The sequence below is a fragment of the Corvus kubaryi genome, unplaced genomic scaffold (genome assembly GCF_017639235.1).
Source record: "Corvus kubaryi isolate FWS band 111438036 unplaced genomic scaffold, C.kubaryi_AGA036_p1.0 split3-73, whole genome shotgun sequence".
In the NCBI taxonomy this organism is placed as follows: Eukaryota; Metazoa; Chordata; class Aves; order Passeriformes; family Corvidae; genus Corvus; species Corvus kubaryi.
The window spans coordinates 38,821,300-38,839,855 of record NW_024582091.1 but is presented as its reverse complement, the minus strand read 5'-3'; the positions used below and the strand labels follow the sequence as shown (position 1 = coordinate 38,839,855).

General features: G+C 36.6%; 1 protein-coding gene across 18 annotated transcripts in view; it reads left to right on the top strand.

The window, feature by feature from the left end:
- The window catches only part of SYNE1 (spectrin repeat containing nuclear envelope protein 1), a 294,381-nt gene that overhangs the window by 114,910 nt on the left and 160,915 nt on the right, over window positions 1-18,556 (top strand). For all 18 annotated transcript variants that reach the window (XM_042016475.1, XM_042016490.1, XM_042016480.1 and 15 more), the window contains 14 exons: window positions 1,995-2,222; window positions 2,756-2,854; window positions 4,477-4,664; window positions 4,770-4,893; window positions 5,958-6,124; window positions 7,330-7,483; window positions 7,772-8,400; window positions 9,053-9,232; window positions 10,651-10,801; window positions 12,297-12,455; window positions 13,424-13,606; window positions 15,325-15,426; window positions 16,910-17,113; window positions 18,065-18,272. In XM_042016475.1, the coding sequence (XP_041872409.1) occupies window positions 1,995-2,222; window positions 2,756-2,854; window positions 4,477-4,664; window positions 4,770-4,893; window positions 5,958-6,124; window positions 7,330-7,483; window positions 7,772-8,400; window positions 9,053-9,232; window positions 10,651-10,801; window positions 12,297-12,455; window positions 13,424-13,606; window positions 15,325-15,426; window positions 16,910-17,113; window positions 18,065-18,272 (2,776 nt within the window). The remainder of the gene's footprint in view (window positions 1-1,994; window positions 2,223-2,755; window positions 2,855-4,476; window positions 4,665-4,769; window positions 4,894-5,957; window positions 6,125-7,329; window positions 7,484-7,771; window positions 8,401-9,052; window positions 9,233-10,650; window positions 10,802-12,296; window positions 12,456-13,423; window positions 13,607-15,324; window positions 15,427-16,909; window positions 17,114-18,064; window positions 18,273-18,556) is intronic.

Here is an 18,556-nt window from a genome sequence, read left to right as displayed (position 1 = left end):
AAAATCCTCCACATGAGGCATAGGGTACATCATTGTGAACTAATGAGCTTTATGAGCTGTGATGTGTGAAATGAGTCATCTCACCTGCAGTGCATGGACATAGCTAGAGGTCTACTTCAGCAGCATTGCTTTGAGCCTGATTTTGAAGAATTTTTTATGTTTTGTCTTAAGTTTCCCGATGAGTGTGTCACAACACTAATCAGCATACTTAGTTCATAATTTCTAGGACACCACTTTAGTAAGGAATATTTCAACATAGGGCAAATGACTAAAAAACAGTGTGCTCCTTGATACCTTTGGCTGACCAAATTAAAAGCCTGGGGTCAGCTGAATGTAATTATCCTACATGGTACTGGTAATTTCCTACTTCTGGTGACATTGATTGCAAAGCCCCAGTGACTTCAGCAGAGCCAGATTTTCACCTACACATTTCCCTGAAATTCCTGGTGGAACAAAATGACAGTTATCACAAGTAGTTACCATTGGTGGCAGACTCTGTGAGAGTTTGAAAGCCTCAATTATCCACCTTCTTTTATGTAACTGAGTGAATTTAACAGAATAGCGTAGGAGTGAGAAAGCACTGCCTCATTTGTATCTGCTGCATTGTTAGATAATTTCAGCTTCAGGGCTGCAAATCCAGTATTTTTCCTCAGCAACATGTTCTCATGCAAAAAAAAAAAGATATTTTATAATCCAAATTAATTCAGAATATATTGCATAAAGAGAAACTCTAAATTCTTATAGCACCACATTTTTTTTCTGACAGTCACCCTGCTAATTTTTGACTGAATGTTGCAGTAAGCCAGTCCTGAGCTTTATAATGGCAAGAAAGAGACCATATTTTTTATCACAATTATAGCAGATGTTGGGCACAACCTATGCTTTGAGAGTGCTTTTGCAAGAAAGTTTTTGGTTGCTTTCTTATACATACACATCTTAACATTTTTATATATGAGAATGCTATTCCCTATTTCAGTTTTAAAGATCTCACTTGGATCTTTCAAATCTCTCCCAGTGGGTGTTTTCCATTGCTTTTGAAAACTCCATGGACATGATGTCAGCAGTAATTTAAATAAAAAAAAAACCTATTGTGAAAAAAAGCTTATTTCCAAGTTCATTGGTGCCAACTGAATAAATAGCCACTGAACACGAAACACTGTAAGTTTCTTTCTTGGATGATGTAGCTGCCAGGTTTTCCTCTAATTTGTAATAAGACAAGTGCAAAATAATAGGAGACAATTGCTGTCATGGAGCTGCTGAAATGTAAAGCCAGTGCAAGTTTGTCTTCATGCATTTGGTAACTGAGGTACAAGACAGATGAAAAGTGCCAAAAACCATTATCACCCTTGTTTCATGGTTTCCTATTTATACTGTAATGTGGTTCTTTATTTAATCTTCTGCCTAAGGGCACACTCACCCTGCCTTACGGTCTAGTTAAATTTATCCTTTATTGTACTGTAGTATTTTAAATTAGAAAATGGAATCCATTTCTACTGTTTTTCAAATCATGGCATGTTTTATTTTCTAAGTCCTTGAAACCCTATTAAACATTAGTAACCAACTGTTAGGGTTCAGCTCCTTAACAACACTTTTTTCAGTTACACAGTCATGTTTTTTCATCTTCTGTTTATTTTGAATCTTAAAGAGCATTGTGTATGACTTCCCTGTGAAATAAGAGATGCTAATAAAATATGAACCATCATGTCTGCTTATGAAAATATGCACCTCAGCCAATTCTAATTGCTCTTCATGTGCACTGGTTCTAGAGCAGTCTGTATTTTAAACCTTTGCCAGTGTTAGTTTCAAGAAGAAAAAGGGTATTTACAGATCATATTAAAGACTTTAGTACTAGTTATTTCAAGTGGTCAATGAACTCTCCTCTTAGTAATTTTTTGGTGAAGGATTTTTGTAGCTGAGGTAAAAACATTTGGAAAATACTGTTCTAATAGTTAAAAGCTTATTGTGAATCTTTTTACTATCACTTTACATTTTAGGTTATTAATAAAGAGATAGATGGTAAAACAACTGGAATCTCAAATCTAGAAGAGGAAGCCAAGTCTTTTTCCCAGTTTGTTACCTCTGGAGAACGTGCACATATCAAAGCCAAACTGACTCAGGTCAAAAGGTATTGGGAAGAGCTAAGAGATCATGCACAGAGACTGGAAGGAACAATCACAGGGAATGCATCAGCGCAGCAGAAATATGAAGAAAGTCTTAAACAGGTAGACTATGCAAAATCTAATGGATTGTTTGCAGCAATTCATAGAATTACTCTATATTTTTCCAAAATCTAATATAAAATTCATATCATAATAGGATGGGCTGAAATAAATAAGGAGATTTGTAAGGTAATTGCAGGACCTAGATACATAAATCTGTGCTTTCAATTGCCTAAAAGGCAGCTTCAGAAAGACAGTAAAATATACACATTCAAAAAACTATGTTGTCTTCTGGAAAACCTAAGTGATTCTCCTGGATATTGTACTTTTGAACCACATCCATTCTTGTGACAAACACTTTAATCTCAGTCTTTGATTCATAGAAGGTTGTAAGTAAAATAATTTAAATATTATTATTGCCCCAGACAGGGGGAACTGAGCACTGTTAGCATCTTTTAACTTCAAAAGGCATTCAGCACTACAAAGGCTTAGGATATAAAATTCTCTTAGCAGCAAACATTTAAAAGATGTTATTTAAAGAATCATTTATGTAATTCCTGCTGGTTTTAGCTTCTGGTTTGCCTTTTTTTTCATAGGTGCAGCAGTCAGTGTCTGAATTTGAAGCTAAGCTAGCTGAGCCTCTCACATCATGCTCTTCGGGAGCAGCAACATACGCAGCCCTTCAGGATTGCATGGTGAGCATGTGGCCAGTTATTCCTAGCACTGAGTCCAGGGACACAGTACCACACTGACCTCCTTACACAAATGCCAGTAACCCCCAGAGCAGGGGCTGCCTGATGCCACACAACTCAGGACAAGAAGGAGGCAAGGTCTGGGTGGGCAGCCCCAGAGAAGGCTTAAGTACTTCTTCAGCTATTTCTTGTCACCATTTCAGACAGGCTTGGAAAGTTTCTTCCCCAGTCTAGGGGGGAAGAAAGCCTAAAAGTACCACTTAACCTCCTTCAGGTTATTGGTTTTAACTTTATGCATCTAAAACATTATGAAAAACAGAAGATAAGAAACAAGTCTGCTAGATATTTTTCCTCTAAGGTTTTCATGGAAACCATATGATTAAAGAAAATATATGCTTGGAAGTAGTTTTTCTTGAGCAATGAAAAGACTGGACAGAGTTTCAACTTAGAAACTTTTACCTGTGATGCTAGAAGTCCATGGGTATTTGGATATGTGGTTCAGTCCCCTACAAAAGGAAAAAAATACTGGATTGGTATTCAAACTACAAATAATCCCATCTCAGGGAGTTTGGAGTAGTATTTCTGTTTGTAAGTTCTGGTATGTTTTTTCAACAATAATCATAGCCTTTCTTTCTAAGAAAATACTACAAAAAATTTTAGTCGTATTGTTCTTGCAGTAAAATGCATATAATGTCTTCTGAACTTAGAGGTAACTGCTTGCAAAGGCTTTTTTCAAGGGGGACCTGACCTGTCTGCTTCAAAAAAAGCTTGATACTTAGTTGAGGAAAAATGTTTTGCATATGGGGAATTTATTTAGACAGCACTTGTAATCACCATTTTTATTGGCTTTTAAACATTATATAACAGCTAAGTATGCTATTAAAAGGTCTTGTTCTCTTTGGGGATCATGATGATTAAATATCTTGATCTGAAATTATCAGCAGCTTGTTCCTGTATAATTTGTATTTCCTCCTATGTATGATTTCTTGTAATTACAGCCATTACTATTGTTGTTACTATTGCACACCTGTGAGTTGGAACTTTCGTGATCTTAAATCTGTTTCATTTTGTGCTTTTCTAACTCACTGCACTACATTTCAATCATTTTCATATGGACAAGTTTCCCAGCTTTCTAGAAACAGCAACACTGGAAAATGTAATTAACATTTCCCTACTCCCGTGTCATGACATTGGCTGCAAGTCTGGTAGTCCTTACCTGTTGGAGTAAGGTTTTGAGTTTACTCTATATATTTATATATAATAGCAACTCTTAGACAGACCTTAGGGAATCTTGAGCTTTTTCCTGAATTTGGAGCTTTGCCCTGCATTCATGATGCAGTGTTGCATGCCCATGCAGAAGATCTGACTCCTTTGTTGCAGAGTTTTTTCTTTAGCACTGTTCCTAGGAAAGTCTTTTGCCACTACAGGCTAATTCATTGATATGCTTGGAACATGTGTACCTAGGGTGGACCTGAGCAATATCTAAGCTATGAAGTGACTTCATGATCTGATGGATGTAGCATTGCTTCAAACTTATGAGTAGAACTACAGAATTTTTCCCACCATTGTTACCATAACTCTATTGTTCATGCATGTGACTTCTGTTTCTTTTACGTGTTCACTAGGACCTTTGTCATACTGTGGAAAAACTGAGCAATGCTCTGGCCTCTCTCTCAGCCAGTGTCCGAAAGGTGGGCAACAAAGAAAAAGCTGCTCAGGAGGTCACAGCATTACAGCAGAAATATGAAAAAGTGCTGGAAAGTGCTAAGGAGAAACAGAACTTATTAGAGACTCTTCTGGCTCAGTGGCAGAAGTGAGTAAACTCTCCCAGCTGTTGTGATGGACACAGAGACCTTCCTGTGCTCCGTGTGTGAGACTGAGAGGATGACTTGGTAACTCTAAGTTGTGATTTTGTTAGGCAGGAGAAGGAGCTGTCTGCCTTCCTGGCCTGGTTGGAGGGGTGTGAAGCTACAGCCAGGCCTTCAGAGCAGTATGTTTCTGCTGATAGAGTTAAGCTGGAAGGTGAACTGCAGGCACTGCAGGTATGTTTCAACTGACATATGGTCCCCCTACATTTCCTGGCGTATTTCTGTGTCTTTTAAAGGAAGGAATTGCTTAGCTATAGTCTGACAAGTCAATTGATTCTGGGATTTGGAAATCTCCTAGGAAGTATTACATTATCACTTGCTATTTCTCAATTACTTTACTCTTCCTTTTAACTATAATATGCCAGCTTAAGGAAAAAGAAAAAGGTGCCTTGGTATATCCTATTATCTGCCAAGGAAGGACATGGGTCTGCTTGTTAGAAGATCCTTTCTCTAGAGAAATTCCTTTATTCAGCAATATTTCTTTTCTTTGCTTTGCATGTGAGGAAAGGTTCTCAGATGAAAAAATGCTCGAAAATTTTGAAATCACAATGAAAGTCTGCTTTCTGATTTTTTTTTTTCAAACACCAGACTTTCATCCTATTCTAAATTATGCCTTCCCTTGGAACCTTTGCCATTTGTTTTTAGATGAATATGAAGCAGTTGGCCAAATGTAACATCTTTTATACTTGCCTTGAAGCCAAGTTGTCCAAGTTTTCAGTTTTAAATATTACTGAAGAAAAGGAAAATTATTTGGGGGATTGGGGGTTTTTGTTGTTGTTGATTGTTTTTTTGTTTGGAGATTAGGTTTTTTTGTTGGTTGGTTGTTATTGGGGGGTTTTGTTTGGTTTTTTTTTTTGTTTTTCTTTTGCTTTGTTTGGGCCAGTTTGCAACATTTCCTCACAATTCTCTTGCTGCACACAAAATATGTTGCAAAATGTGGTCTTCATTTTAGCCACTGCCATCATACAATAGAGCTGTATGGAAAGGTCACACTTTGTCCTAAAGGAGAAAAAAACCCCAACTTTGATGAATCCCTTCTGAACTTCTATTGCAGATTTAGCTGTCTGAGAGATGTTGAGTACCTGCTTGTCCTAATAGGCCTCCAAGGATTTGACTGCTCACTCACTTGTCTTGAAGTGCCGTACTGGAAATCCGTAGCTGGTTTTTTTATTAGTTTTTGTTATTTTGCGTAATACGGTGCAATGCTTAATCTATTTTACATTCTTTTGTTATCCCAGGATTTGCGAGCTGATATTGAGTCCCATGCTTCAGTCTATCAGAGCCTTTCACAGTTAAATGAGTCACTATTTCCAACAGCTTCAAAGCAGTGTGTGAAAACAATAAAAGAAAAATTTGAAGAGCTGGATGAGAGGTGGAAAGCTTTACCACAAATTGTTGATCAAAGGTTTGTGTTTCAGAGTGTTTTTTGCGTGTTAAAGTAACCGATATCCAGATAAGGAAGCCCAATCCCAAAACATCTTTTTTACAGTATTACCATTAGGAAAACAAAGGTTTAAAATCAATACCAATCCCTGAGCTCCCAGGAATGGGGGGAGGAGAATCCCACAGATTTATGATGCTGTCTTTTCCCCAATTTTTTTTGGTAGAAGAGTCAGTTTCAAGGAGTGTGGGGCAGGAAACGAAGGCAATTTTGCATTTCCTCAGTTACAATTTCCCAAGTAAATTCTGAAATCTCTAATAATCTGCTCTTGTTTTTTTTCAGTTACGTGCTTTACCTTGTGCGAAGCCACACTATTGTATTTTTAAAATCCCTTTGAAATTCTAATTTGCCATAAATACTATAAATGCTCAATTTTTAGGCTGCTGGCTCATGTAAAGCTCAGAAAAACTGTCTCCTTTATTTCGAACTGTATGTTATAATAAATTTAGATTTCAATTCTTTCCATGGAGAACACACGTATTTTACTATTTGTAATGTAGCTTGAATCATAGATCTTGATCAATGACATAATCTTCTAGGTGCTTTATCAATATGATTGTTTTACTATATAATGATCTTCTACAGGTTGAAATCTAGGTATAGAAATTTCTAAGGGATATGGGAAGGTAAATGACAAGGTCTTTTTTAAGGTCAGGTTTAGTCTTGGTCCTTAGGTACTTAATTCTGCTGAGTACTCCTCTGGACACGTTGTCCCTTTGAATTGTGTTCCTCTGATCAGACTTACCCTTGCTTACTTCAGTGGAAGTTGAGCATGAAATTCCTCACTCCCTGCCTAAATTCATGAGACTCTCACCTTGATTCAGTGTTTCAGATGATAGGGCAAACAGAATAGCTGTGACTGAAAATTAAAGTTTAGCTTCCATCAATAACATTCTCTTTGCTGGGATTACACCCATAAAGAAAATTTGAAGAACATACCTTGGTTGTTTGGGGTACCTCTAACAGCTGATATAAATAAAAGAGTGGAAACAGGAAAGATCCAAAGGTGCTTTCAAATGTTACATTATCCCCCAGAATTAAGAAATTAATATGGCAGAATAAAGCAGTATTTCCTAATTTCCTTGCATCTGGCATGATTTTTAATGCTGACCAACCAGGGTTTGGTTATGGGAAGTGATTAAATTGCATCAAGTGCTTTCATTCTATAGGATCAACTTCCTTCAATCGCTTGTTGCTGAGCATGGGCAGTTTGATGAGCTCCTGCTCAGGTTTTCAGACTGGATTAAGCAATTTCTTGCTGAACTACAAGCCACTTCAGAGATAAACACAGCTGATCAACAACTAGCTGCATCTCACAATAAGGTAAACTTTTGGATGTAAATATTAAAGATGAAGAAATTGTACAGTACATTTGGCTAAATGCTCATCTAGAACTAGCAAGTAATTTATTTGTTTGAAAACCAATATGCTGTTGCAGTCACATACAGTCTTCTGTTATTTTACAAGTTTAAAGTAAAATTGTAACACTGAACTATTCCTACTGAAAACCCCTCAGCAGTACTTGTTTCACTCATAAGTTCAGTACTAAAATATTTCTTGAGCTCTTGATTTGAAGAAGAAACTCAGCTCTATTTTCTTTCTTTCCCATAGAACCACTCAATGGAAGTTGAAAGTAAGAAACAGGAGTTACAAAGTCTGAAGGAATATGTAGAGAAATTGGGTTCTTTCAGCAGCCCAGAGGACCAGCAGACGTTGCAGGGAAAGACTGAAGATTGCTTTCAGATTTTCCAGGAGGCAAGTCAAATAACTAGCCAAAGACAGAATGCCTTGGAGCAGTTGCGAGTATTCCTGGAGCTCCACAGTGCTGCATCAGGAGTGCTCCACCAGCTGAGGCAGACAGTGGAGAAAACAGGAAATATGGATAAAGCTAAATCTGAATTACTGGAGAAGGAACTCAGTGGTGTTATTAAGGATCTTAACAAGCTGGAATCTGATGCTTTCAGTTTGGATGGTTCCCTTACTAAGGCTCAATATCATCTGAAATATAGCACTTCTGGGCAGAGAACCTCCTGCAGGGCTATGGTGGATAACCTGGGTGTGGAACTGGAGGCAGTTCAAAACCTGTTGGGAACCAAGCAAAGTGAGGCAGAAGCTCTTGGAGCCTTGCAAAGATCTTTCATGGAGCATAAAGAGCAGTTACTGAAGAGCATTGAAGATACTGAGGAAAAGGCTGACAAAGAGGGCCTGAAGGAGACAACACTACAAGCCCTCCAGCAAAGGTAGAAACAATGGCACCTTTACACTTGATTGCAATCTCTAGACCTTTCATGGTTCATTGGAGGCATGTGTGTGTTTTCTACCTGGGTACTTTATTTTTTGCCAAGCATATGTATCTACTTAATAAAATTGTCTAAATGAACTATTTGGATGCACAAAACACTTAAGTCTCGCTAATCTTCTGTATTGAAAGAACAGTCATGAAAGTCGATGTCTCAAAAATACATTTTGTCCAAACGAATCTTAAGATCCAAACAGCTATTAGAAGCCCCATCTAACATAACTATCTCAATCCTATTTTGGGATATGTACAAACTGAAGATTGTACATGGGATGATGGAATTAAAAACACTTACTGTAATAAACTATTAATCTAAATATCTGAGTGGATTTCTAGGTGACTGTTTGAGGGGAAGGTGTATATATATATCTCTATATGATTGTATAGCAGTATATGTATCAAAAAATCACATTCTGGGCCCAGTTCTAGTAGAAAAAAAAAACCAAATAATCCTTTATTGTAGGAAATATTAGAAAAAGAGAATTTTATGCACAGTAACACTAAAAATAAATATTTCATTCTTTCTTTCTCTCTTCTCTTACAAAAAAAAAAGTGAAGATGAGTAAATTTGAAACCTGTCTTTTAACTTGCAGATTGAGGATCTTTAACCAGTTAGATGAAGAATTGAATTCTCACCAGCATGAACTCCAATGGCTCATGGACAAAGCAAAACAAATAGCTCAAAAAGATATCACACTTGCTCCTGAGACTGACAAAGAGATCAGTCGCTTAGAATCTCTGTGGAAGGATACCAAGAAAGCTATACATGAGAAGTAAGTAGATCTTTAGCTGAAGATAAGAAAGGAGAAGATGGGGAAAGAGACACAGTTATTACATGTAATATCTTCTTGCTATGTTAGTTGCAATGAAAAACAGGGCTTGAAGGTTAAATACTGAGTAGAAGAAAAAACCACATTATTAACAAGAATATTTGTACCAGTTGTACTTATACTATTAATAAAGCCACAGATAGGTCCTACAGTACTGATAGATACACTTTCTATTACATACATGCTATATTGCGTGTTATTGTTTACTCTTCTGGAAAATAAGAAATGTCCACTGCATTTTCACTATCACTCTAGCTGGCACCTATTCTCCTTCTAGCACGTTTTCATTCTCTATTGGATGTGTGTTTCTGACAATTCTATATTTAGTGGTCCTAAATAATTTTTAGATTTCTGTCTGCCCAAGGGAACAGTCTCATAATAATCATCAGTGTATAACCAGTTACACTAATTGTGTATGATACATGATCAGATGATCAGTTTTATCAATGAACGTTGATAACGAAAGAAGCTAAAGAAACTAGAGAAAGTTTTATCATACCCATTTCTTTGTCTTAACTGCTTCACAATCATCTTTAAGGAGAACTATTAGTGTTTTCTCTCTCATATAGACCCAACTTTAGACCCTCCTGAACCTGCTTATTTTGGAGAGCTCTTTGGAGCATTCAGAGAAGAGCCAGCTCCTAAAACAGTTACTCCTCTTTCTTGACAATGTGATGTTTGCCAAAATCCTTTCATTGAAAAACACTGTTTTTCAGCATATCCAAAGTATTAGTTTTGCTTCTCTCTCTTCAGTATAAACACCGGGAATGGATTGAATAGGTTTTTTCCTTGGTCCATTGCCTGAGCATAAATAAGCTTTCCTGGAGAGAGAGTGGGGGAAAAAAAAAGCGCAGGTTAATTTATTCTCAGTAGAAGGGAGGTAAGTTGAATATAATGTTTTAGTCCCAAAAGCATGCATCTGACAATTGGAGGACAAAATAAACAGACCTTAGCATGCATTGCTTTAGTCTTTATTTCTGCTTCTTTTTACCCAAAAAATACTCCATGTTAAAGAAAAAAGTTTTTTTAAAAAATGAACTGTGATGTGCTTTCCAGTCAAAAAGATGCTAAACTTGGGAACTGAGATGCTTGAATTCCAGTTTCAGTCTTTCTTCTCCTGAAGTCAGTTGCTTTGGTATCTGATACATATGAGATGGCAATTCACATACTGTCTCTTCAGTGAGATGTTTTGTGGTGGATCTACAGTGATTCCTAAAACCAAAATTTTCATATTTCCTTGGCTGTCCTATTCCTGTTTCGTACTACATCCTGGTTTTCCTAAGGTGAATTGCTGTGTCACATTCTCTATCCGTCAGAAACATGACAGCAAGTGGTACTAACACAGCTTTTTCATATTACAGAAAGGAGCAGTCTTGTGTTCTTATTGATCTGATGAAGGAATATCAGAGCTTGAAGTCAACAGTAATGAAAGTCATAGATAGTGCTAACAGCGCCTCTGTGACCAAATCCATTTGGAAGGATCGTGAAGATATCAGGCGAACATTATCGAAGGTAATGACATATATTTTCCTTTGAGGAATACAAATTAGTTTTGAATTGGATGGATTTTTTTTTTGTTTGAAAGGTGTCCTTGAGCTGTGTTTAAAGTTCCTTGAATTTCTGTCAAATCTTGTCACACTGACATTCAGGGTTTAAACTGTACTGATTCTGATGAGGAAAGAATATAGTCCTTTCTTGTATTTTGATGAAATCTATTAAACTGTTGTTGCTACTTATAACTTTAATTGAAATGCAGATTGTTAATATATGGAAAGCATAACTGGAAAACAGTGGAAAGCTCTTTATATAAAATACATTGAGAATATATTCCTATCATAGTATGAAAGGATAGTTCTAGTCAACATACTTCATTGTTTTTCCATATTGGGTAAATTTTGGAATAGATAAAAGGCCACAAAAGAACATGAATTGCACACATTTTGGATGTGCATTATCTCTTTCCCTAAGAGGACTTCTTCCATGGTGTATAATGTTGATACTGGCCATTGATCAGAGATATGGTATTTGGATCCCGACATTCCATTCATTTCACTGGACTGTACTTCAAAAATTGTAAATTCTGCTGTCCATCAGCCTGTAAGGATACACAGTTCTGAGTGAAATTCTTTCTGTTGTTTTGGAGTTTAATTTAATTTGGAAGCCTGTTGAGCTCTTGATTCAAAAACTTTCAGTCAGATCTGTATAAACCTTATTCTAAACTGTGTGTATTTATGGCCTCTTTCACACCTTAAAAGAACAAAAAGCCGGAACTGAGCTTACCAGTCTAACAAAGAATTTCATGTAACTTCCACATGATTCCTTTGAGACTTGGGCTGTGGAGAATTCCCTGCTGCAGCAGTGGCCACATCTAGGCCTGAAGAAGTTGGAGTGCAATAAATGTTTTGGCCATACTGCATCCAGCTTAGTAGCTTATTGTTAGTACTGCTCTCTCGTACTTGCTGTAGAAAAAACTGTGATCCTTCCTCAGCACGTTGTCACCTTTTCAGTGACAGTGTTTTAAAGATTTCCCCATGCCTAGGGTTGCAAACTTAGTAACCCTGAAGATTTTGTCTAGTTCCTTTCAGAACAGATCTTTACTTTTGTTTTCCAGAGTATCTAATAGTGAGGGGCTTTTAATTCTAAATTTTGTTAGCAACACCTTCTGTTTACCCTGCTATAACTCCTGAAGTGATTATTCAATGATGAAGAATGAAAAGGCAAATAAAAAAAATAAAATTCCTTTAAGTCTAGAAAATATCTGGGTACCAAGTGACAGGAATTCAGAATTTGTTACTGCCACTTGTGTTTTATTTATGAGAACAATCATCCTATTTGATTATGTTCATGAGAAAATCATATTGTTGCTTTGTATTTTGTGGAATAGTTAAATGTTAGGTATGAGCATTATCCCATTCATAACACAGGGCTAGGGATGGATACCTGGAGAACTGGATTTTTCTTTCTTTCTTTAAGGCTTCATTAAACAAGCAAATATTTATATCCACAGCATGAGGCTGCCAGGAATGATCTGAGTGATAAACAAAGAGACCTGGGTACTTTCACTAATAAAGGAAAACATTTATTAGCAGAACTGAAAAGAGTGCATAACTGTGACTCCACTGCACTGAAAACAGATATGAACTCCACGGTGGACAAATGGCTAGATGTAAGAATCTGGTTTATATGCCAAATACAGTCTTGAAGTTTGGTTAAGCTTATAATATTTCTATTTTCTTAGGATCTTAGAGTACAGTTGTTTAGTAAAGTTTACTTTGAAGTATAACTCAAAGGCTTAGAGGGATGTGGCATCCACTGCATGCACAAAGTTGTGACATCAATTTGATAGATTTTAAATGATGTCTCACAGCAGTGTATGAATGCTACTACTGTAAATTTGCTCACTGCACAGTTCTAAGCATAAAGTTGGGTTGGATTCACACCTAATGCATACCAGCAATACTTTGTTAATCAGACTAATAAGTTAGGCAATAAATTACATTACACTAAACCACAAAAGATATGAATATGTTGAGAAAGACATCACTATAGGACAGAAATATAACATAAAAGCTAGTTACAGAATCACAGATTGGTTTGGGTTGGAAGGGACCTTAAAGATCTTCTGGTTCCAACCCCCCTGCCATGGGCAGAGACACCTTTCACTAGATCAAGTTGCTCAAAGCCCCATTCAAGCTGGCCTTGAACATTTCCACGGACGGGGCATCTACAATGGCTCTGGACAATCAGTTCCAGTGTCTCACCACACTCACAGTAAAGAATTTCTACCTCATATTTTACATTTACACATTTATACTGCTTTAGTAGCAAATTCCTACATTATGTAAGAAAGATACATGTAGGTTTTTTTGAAAGATAAAGTTTATTTGAACAAAAGCTTTCCCAGTAAAAAGTGTATGAATATTTAGAAAAAGACACATAAGATTTTTGTTTTATGATCTGGGTAATTAAATTGATCTTAGAATTCAGAATTCGGAACTTAAAACTAAATCTAAGAAAATTATTTACCCAAGCTTGCTAATTATTTTTTATGCACTTGCCTTAAAACTGTCTGCAAAATAGAGAAGTCTAAAATTAATTTGTGAATGGTATTGATACATTCTTCTTTCCTAAAAGGTGTCCGAAAGAATTGATGATAACATTGACCGACTGAGTGTAAGCGTGTCTCTGTGGGATGACATCCTGAGAACTGGAGATGAATTAGATGGATGGTGTAATAAGTGCATTTCTCAACTGAATGAAGGCATCAGCAACTTCAGTAACAGTCAGAGAATGGAGGTCCTCCTGAAAGACTTCCAGGTTCTTACCCATAAGTCAGTAATAAAAATGTTCTGGACCAAAATGTCAAGTGATGTCCAGCCCAGAGAGAAGGCTGTGCTGTTGTCTGTGTCCTCTGTTCAAGTGGTGGTACCCTAACCCAACAGCTAGCTGAGAGCATTCCTGTCCTTTTTATTTTAAGGTGTTTGCTTCTGACAGAAACAAGAATGGCACATCTTACTAAATCTAAGCTCCACAGTTATTTTGGCCCTAGCAGTTATATTTGGTTCTAGACTGAATTCTGTTCCAGTAAAAACTAATGGAAATTTTAGACAACTTCAGCTGCAGTTTAGGAAAAAAATGAGTAGTTTCTAAAACCTCATCCAGGAAAGTAGATTCTTCAGACAATAAAACGATATGGTGGACTGGAAGGTGAATTTTATTTCAGTTAGATGATGACTTTCTTCTCTGGATAGTGTTAAACTCTTTTAGAAATCTAGCCAGTTTTCAGGATACATTCTGCCTCTATTAGCTTAAAATATATATCAGATCAATCACAGACTGAGCCATATTCTACTTCATTTGAAATAAATTACCTGTTTAAGAAGAGGCACAGTGAACTTAATCAAGTATTATGATAGATTATAAAACAATAAATCATTATTTTGCTCAGTGTAAGCGCTATTGAATGCCTTATGTAGCAATCAGACCACCTAAATTCATTGCTGTTAAAACTGATTTGGAGTAAAAGCAGACAGTACCCAAAACACAGATGTACTTAATATGCAGGAGTGCCAAAGTAGCAGATGTGAGCACTGTGTGCCCATTTACAGTCATAGAATGTATAGTCCATAATACTTTTTTTGCACTTTGTTTTGCAAAGGCAAGAGGAAGAGCAGTTCAGTGCCAGCAGGATCCTGCCCTTTCAGCAATCAGAAATAGATGAGCATGGACAGAAACAATCAGTGTACCTCTTCTGCCCAAATCAGTGGTCACTTTCTTGACTGGCTACCTAATATTATATCCTCCCTAGCACAAAATACCCCCAAGTATTCTTCTGGGCATTTAGGGCAGATGTTAATTTCGGCAATTTAATCCTGCAGTCCACTGTTCAGTCTTTTAATTGGAATGATCTGCTTGAAATTTTTAGAAAGGAAGTTGTGGGCAACAGGATACTGATATTTCAAAACTCCAAATTATGATTTTTCACTTTCACTTTGGTGCTATTTTTTTAATAAGTAGATATTTATTTATAACTTGGATCTATAAATACAAGGTCCAGATATGTCAGTGCATATATATCAGTATTTTTTAATCCGTTTTAAGGTTAAAATCTATTTCTGTGTCTAGTTTTTTATCAAGACCTCACTTGCTTGAAATAAAAATCAGAGACCACGTGTAATATAGTCTGCATGCCTTTAAGTGGAACCTAACACCCCCAGTAGATACTTCCAGTCGAATAAACAATGACATTTTCATCTTTATTTTTCCAGTTTTAACAAACTAAAACTTTTAGAGCATTTTAAATGCTGATAATGTGTATGGTTATTTCAAAGGAGGGGAAAATTTCTCTGAACTAACAAGTAAAAAGAGATGGGAGATTTTTAGAGCACAAAATTAGTAGAACGGCAGTGTTTTCCCTCTGATTTCTAAACTGTGTTTTCATTTTCTTTCAATTTTGAAGTTGGTGGAGCATCCTTCTGAAAGTCTAAAAGCTTCTTGTAGTTTGGTATGAAAGTCTGACCACATCTCTTTTACAGACTGAAGTCAAGGATAAAGAACTGAAGTTGGAGCAACTTAGTTCCAAAATCTCAGAACTCAAAGAACTGACCCATTGTCAAGAGCCTCCTGCGGATCTCCAGGTAAAATAAAGACATTGGTAATCACAGATTGTGCTCAAATAACTAAGAAAACATTCCTCCTGAAATTTCTGTCTATCCTGCACTACCTTTTTCTTTCAAGGTGGCAGATACGGCATCATTATTTATATGTAGCATAACTATTCTTTGTTCATATTTCTCTAGGTAGCCTTGATTTTTTTTTTGGTATAAACAGTATGCGATAAAGTAATTGAGCATTAGGATTGTAGAAGTATTTTTTAGTTAATCAAAATAGAAGAAATAGTTTATAATGTAACTGATGGGATATGAGACTACAGATACTCTCTGCACTGCACAACATTGAGCCACATCATACGTGAATGCATGCACAGTTTGTTTCCTTGAAAGGATTATAAGGCAGTAAAATATGTTCATTTGCTTTTTTGACCAAAAAGTATTCATTGGTGGACTAGAATAAGGGCGCTGAACTAGCTCTTACAAGAAAAACAGAAAACAATGAACACAAAGGTGAGCTTTTGGCCTGATACTTATTCCTATGTTCTAGGGCAGTCACAAAACCAAAGTATGACTATTTTGCAGTTTGATTTCAAACAGAAATTGGTATTTGAGATTATTAACTTTCAACATCAGAAATTTAAAAAATAAGCTGACTTCTGCAATTTCCATGGGCAGGGAAATATCTTGATACATATCAGTTTTAATAGAAGTTAATGTAACACTCAAGCCTTGCCCACATTTTGGAACAGGCTGCCCAGGGACGTCATGGAGTCTCCCCATCTGGAGAAGGAAAAGATGCACCTGGACGTGTTTCTATGTCACCTGCTGTAGGTGACCCTGCCTTGGCAGGGAACTTGGACTAAGGAATCTACAGACATCCCTTCTAACCCAAAGGATTCTGTGAATCTGATTTATCCATAGTACCACATTATGACTGATTTGATGTACTTTTATTAGTGATATGTGCTCAGCTAACATCAACTGTTGGAATCCTGGGTTCAGAGGATTTCAATCATCTACTATAATTTTGCATATTGCTGTCTTCAAACAGGTTAATGGGCACGATTCTAGCTGATTTTTTGTACTGTCTTCAATTTTCACCTGCCTTACACTGAGATAATTGAAGCCTCAGTGCTCTTAAGGCTCATTCACCAATTGGTATTTCTTTTTATCAAGCTATTTGAGTGCAGGTCATGTTCTTTATATATGGCAAATTAGTAAAGGAAAAATACCAACTGTTCGATTTTTCAGAAGTGGATAATAACTGCAACAGTTTGCAGTCTGGCCTTTTATAAGTCAGCATCCCTCCTTTGGATTACTGTATATCTAAGACTGAATCCCAAATGGTTGATATTTTGTAGGTATGTAAGCATCTCCAGTTAAAACTGTAAAGAGAGCAAAATTATCATTGTGTGCCACTTTCCTACTTTCCATTTTGCCAATAAGCATTTACCATACAAAACATTTTTATTATTCAATGCGTTAATAAGTAACATTTTGTTTTTAGTTTATAGAATCAGATTTGAGGCAGAAGTTGGAACATGCCAAAGAAATATCAGAGACAGCAAAAGAGACACTGAAGGATTTCAGTACTCAGAAGATGCAGTTACAGAAGCTGATAGGTCAGATGACAGACTGGCTAACTCAAGTGGAAGAGACGCTTTTAAGCTGTGCACGTAACCTGGATCCTGAATCTCTAAATAAACTAAAGGTCAGTGCTGAAGAAAATTAATATACTTTTCCTTATGCAGTGATCTTTGGGATTTTTTTTCTGAGCTTTACGCTTAATTTTCCTTTGATAAAAACTGCATATATCCTGCACAGCTGCTAAAATATTAGCAAATAGTACAGTGATAGTTTTTAGGAAGTTGCACCAATGAAAAAAAGTTCTGATTTATTAACTTTATACAAATCTTTTAGAAAATATTAATGAATAACACGGTCTTTGTTGTTCCAAGAACTGGTTTTGTTACATTGAACTCCTTGGTCATTACTCCAGTATGTTTGCAAGTGCATTGACTCCCTTGCAATAAGGTATGAACTCATAATTCGCCACAGTAAAAGACACTGGTCCAAACTCAGTTTTGATACAAACTTCTACCTCAGAAGTCCTCCTCAGTCCTCATATATAGCAATTCTTTTTTCTACATCTAAGTGCTCTCTTGACTGTATGCAGTTAAGCACATCATAACATGACAAACCACATGGAGATATTTGACTGTGAGCACAGTTAATATTGATATAATAGCCAATTCACATTCAGTTTTCAGAAAACATTTTTCTCAAGTTGTATGTAAAGTCCTGCTTATTCAGAAGTCCTGCCAAATACCAGTGTCATACTGCATCCCACGTACCTTCAGACTTTGCTGAGAATACCTATTTCTATTCAATATGCCTTGAAATTTATTTATTTCTAGTAGAGTAATAAATCATGAGAAGCAGCACTTTTCACAGTTCTGCAATGGCTCTTTAGTTTCAAGGAGTCATCTCACTTGGAAGATTAAGGAAACATGATCCAGAGCCTCTTTCCTTCGTTGTGTCTGGGCTGACTTATAGGGCACAGGAGGAAAGAACATATAGGTGGAGTAGGGAATGCTTGAGAAAAAGACAGTTCTTTTGTTTCTTTATAACTATCTTATTTGTGCTGTAACTTTATTTTCAGGAAACACAAAAGGACCTTCAGCTTCAGCAAAGCAGCATTGACTCAACCTGTGAGACCCTCAACAGCCTCTGTCGCAAATACCCTTCGGTAGAGCTGGAAGCTCTTGGTGGCACTGTCACTTTGTTAATAAAGAAGTACGAAGCTGTGAATCTGCTCTGTTCCAGAACTCAGGCCAGGATGCAAGAGTCCTTGGAAAAACATTTCCTCTGTGAGTCTTCCAGCTGGTTAATATGAGTGAGCTGTTATCCACAGCCATGAGTCATTCTGGAGTCTGCCAGAGTTTCCAGTGATGTCACTTGCAATTACAACTTTGTTTTCGTATGGAGCCTCTCAAAAAGTCCTGTTACCAAATGTTCATTGGATAACTGCTATGAAACAAAGCATTTTACATAAACACCATTCAAGTTTAACCATGTCATATGCATGAAAATGCACCTTTCCTCACTGTTAGTATTCACCTCTATTGCATAAATACACTTTGTATATTTGCAA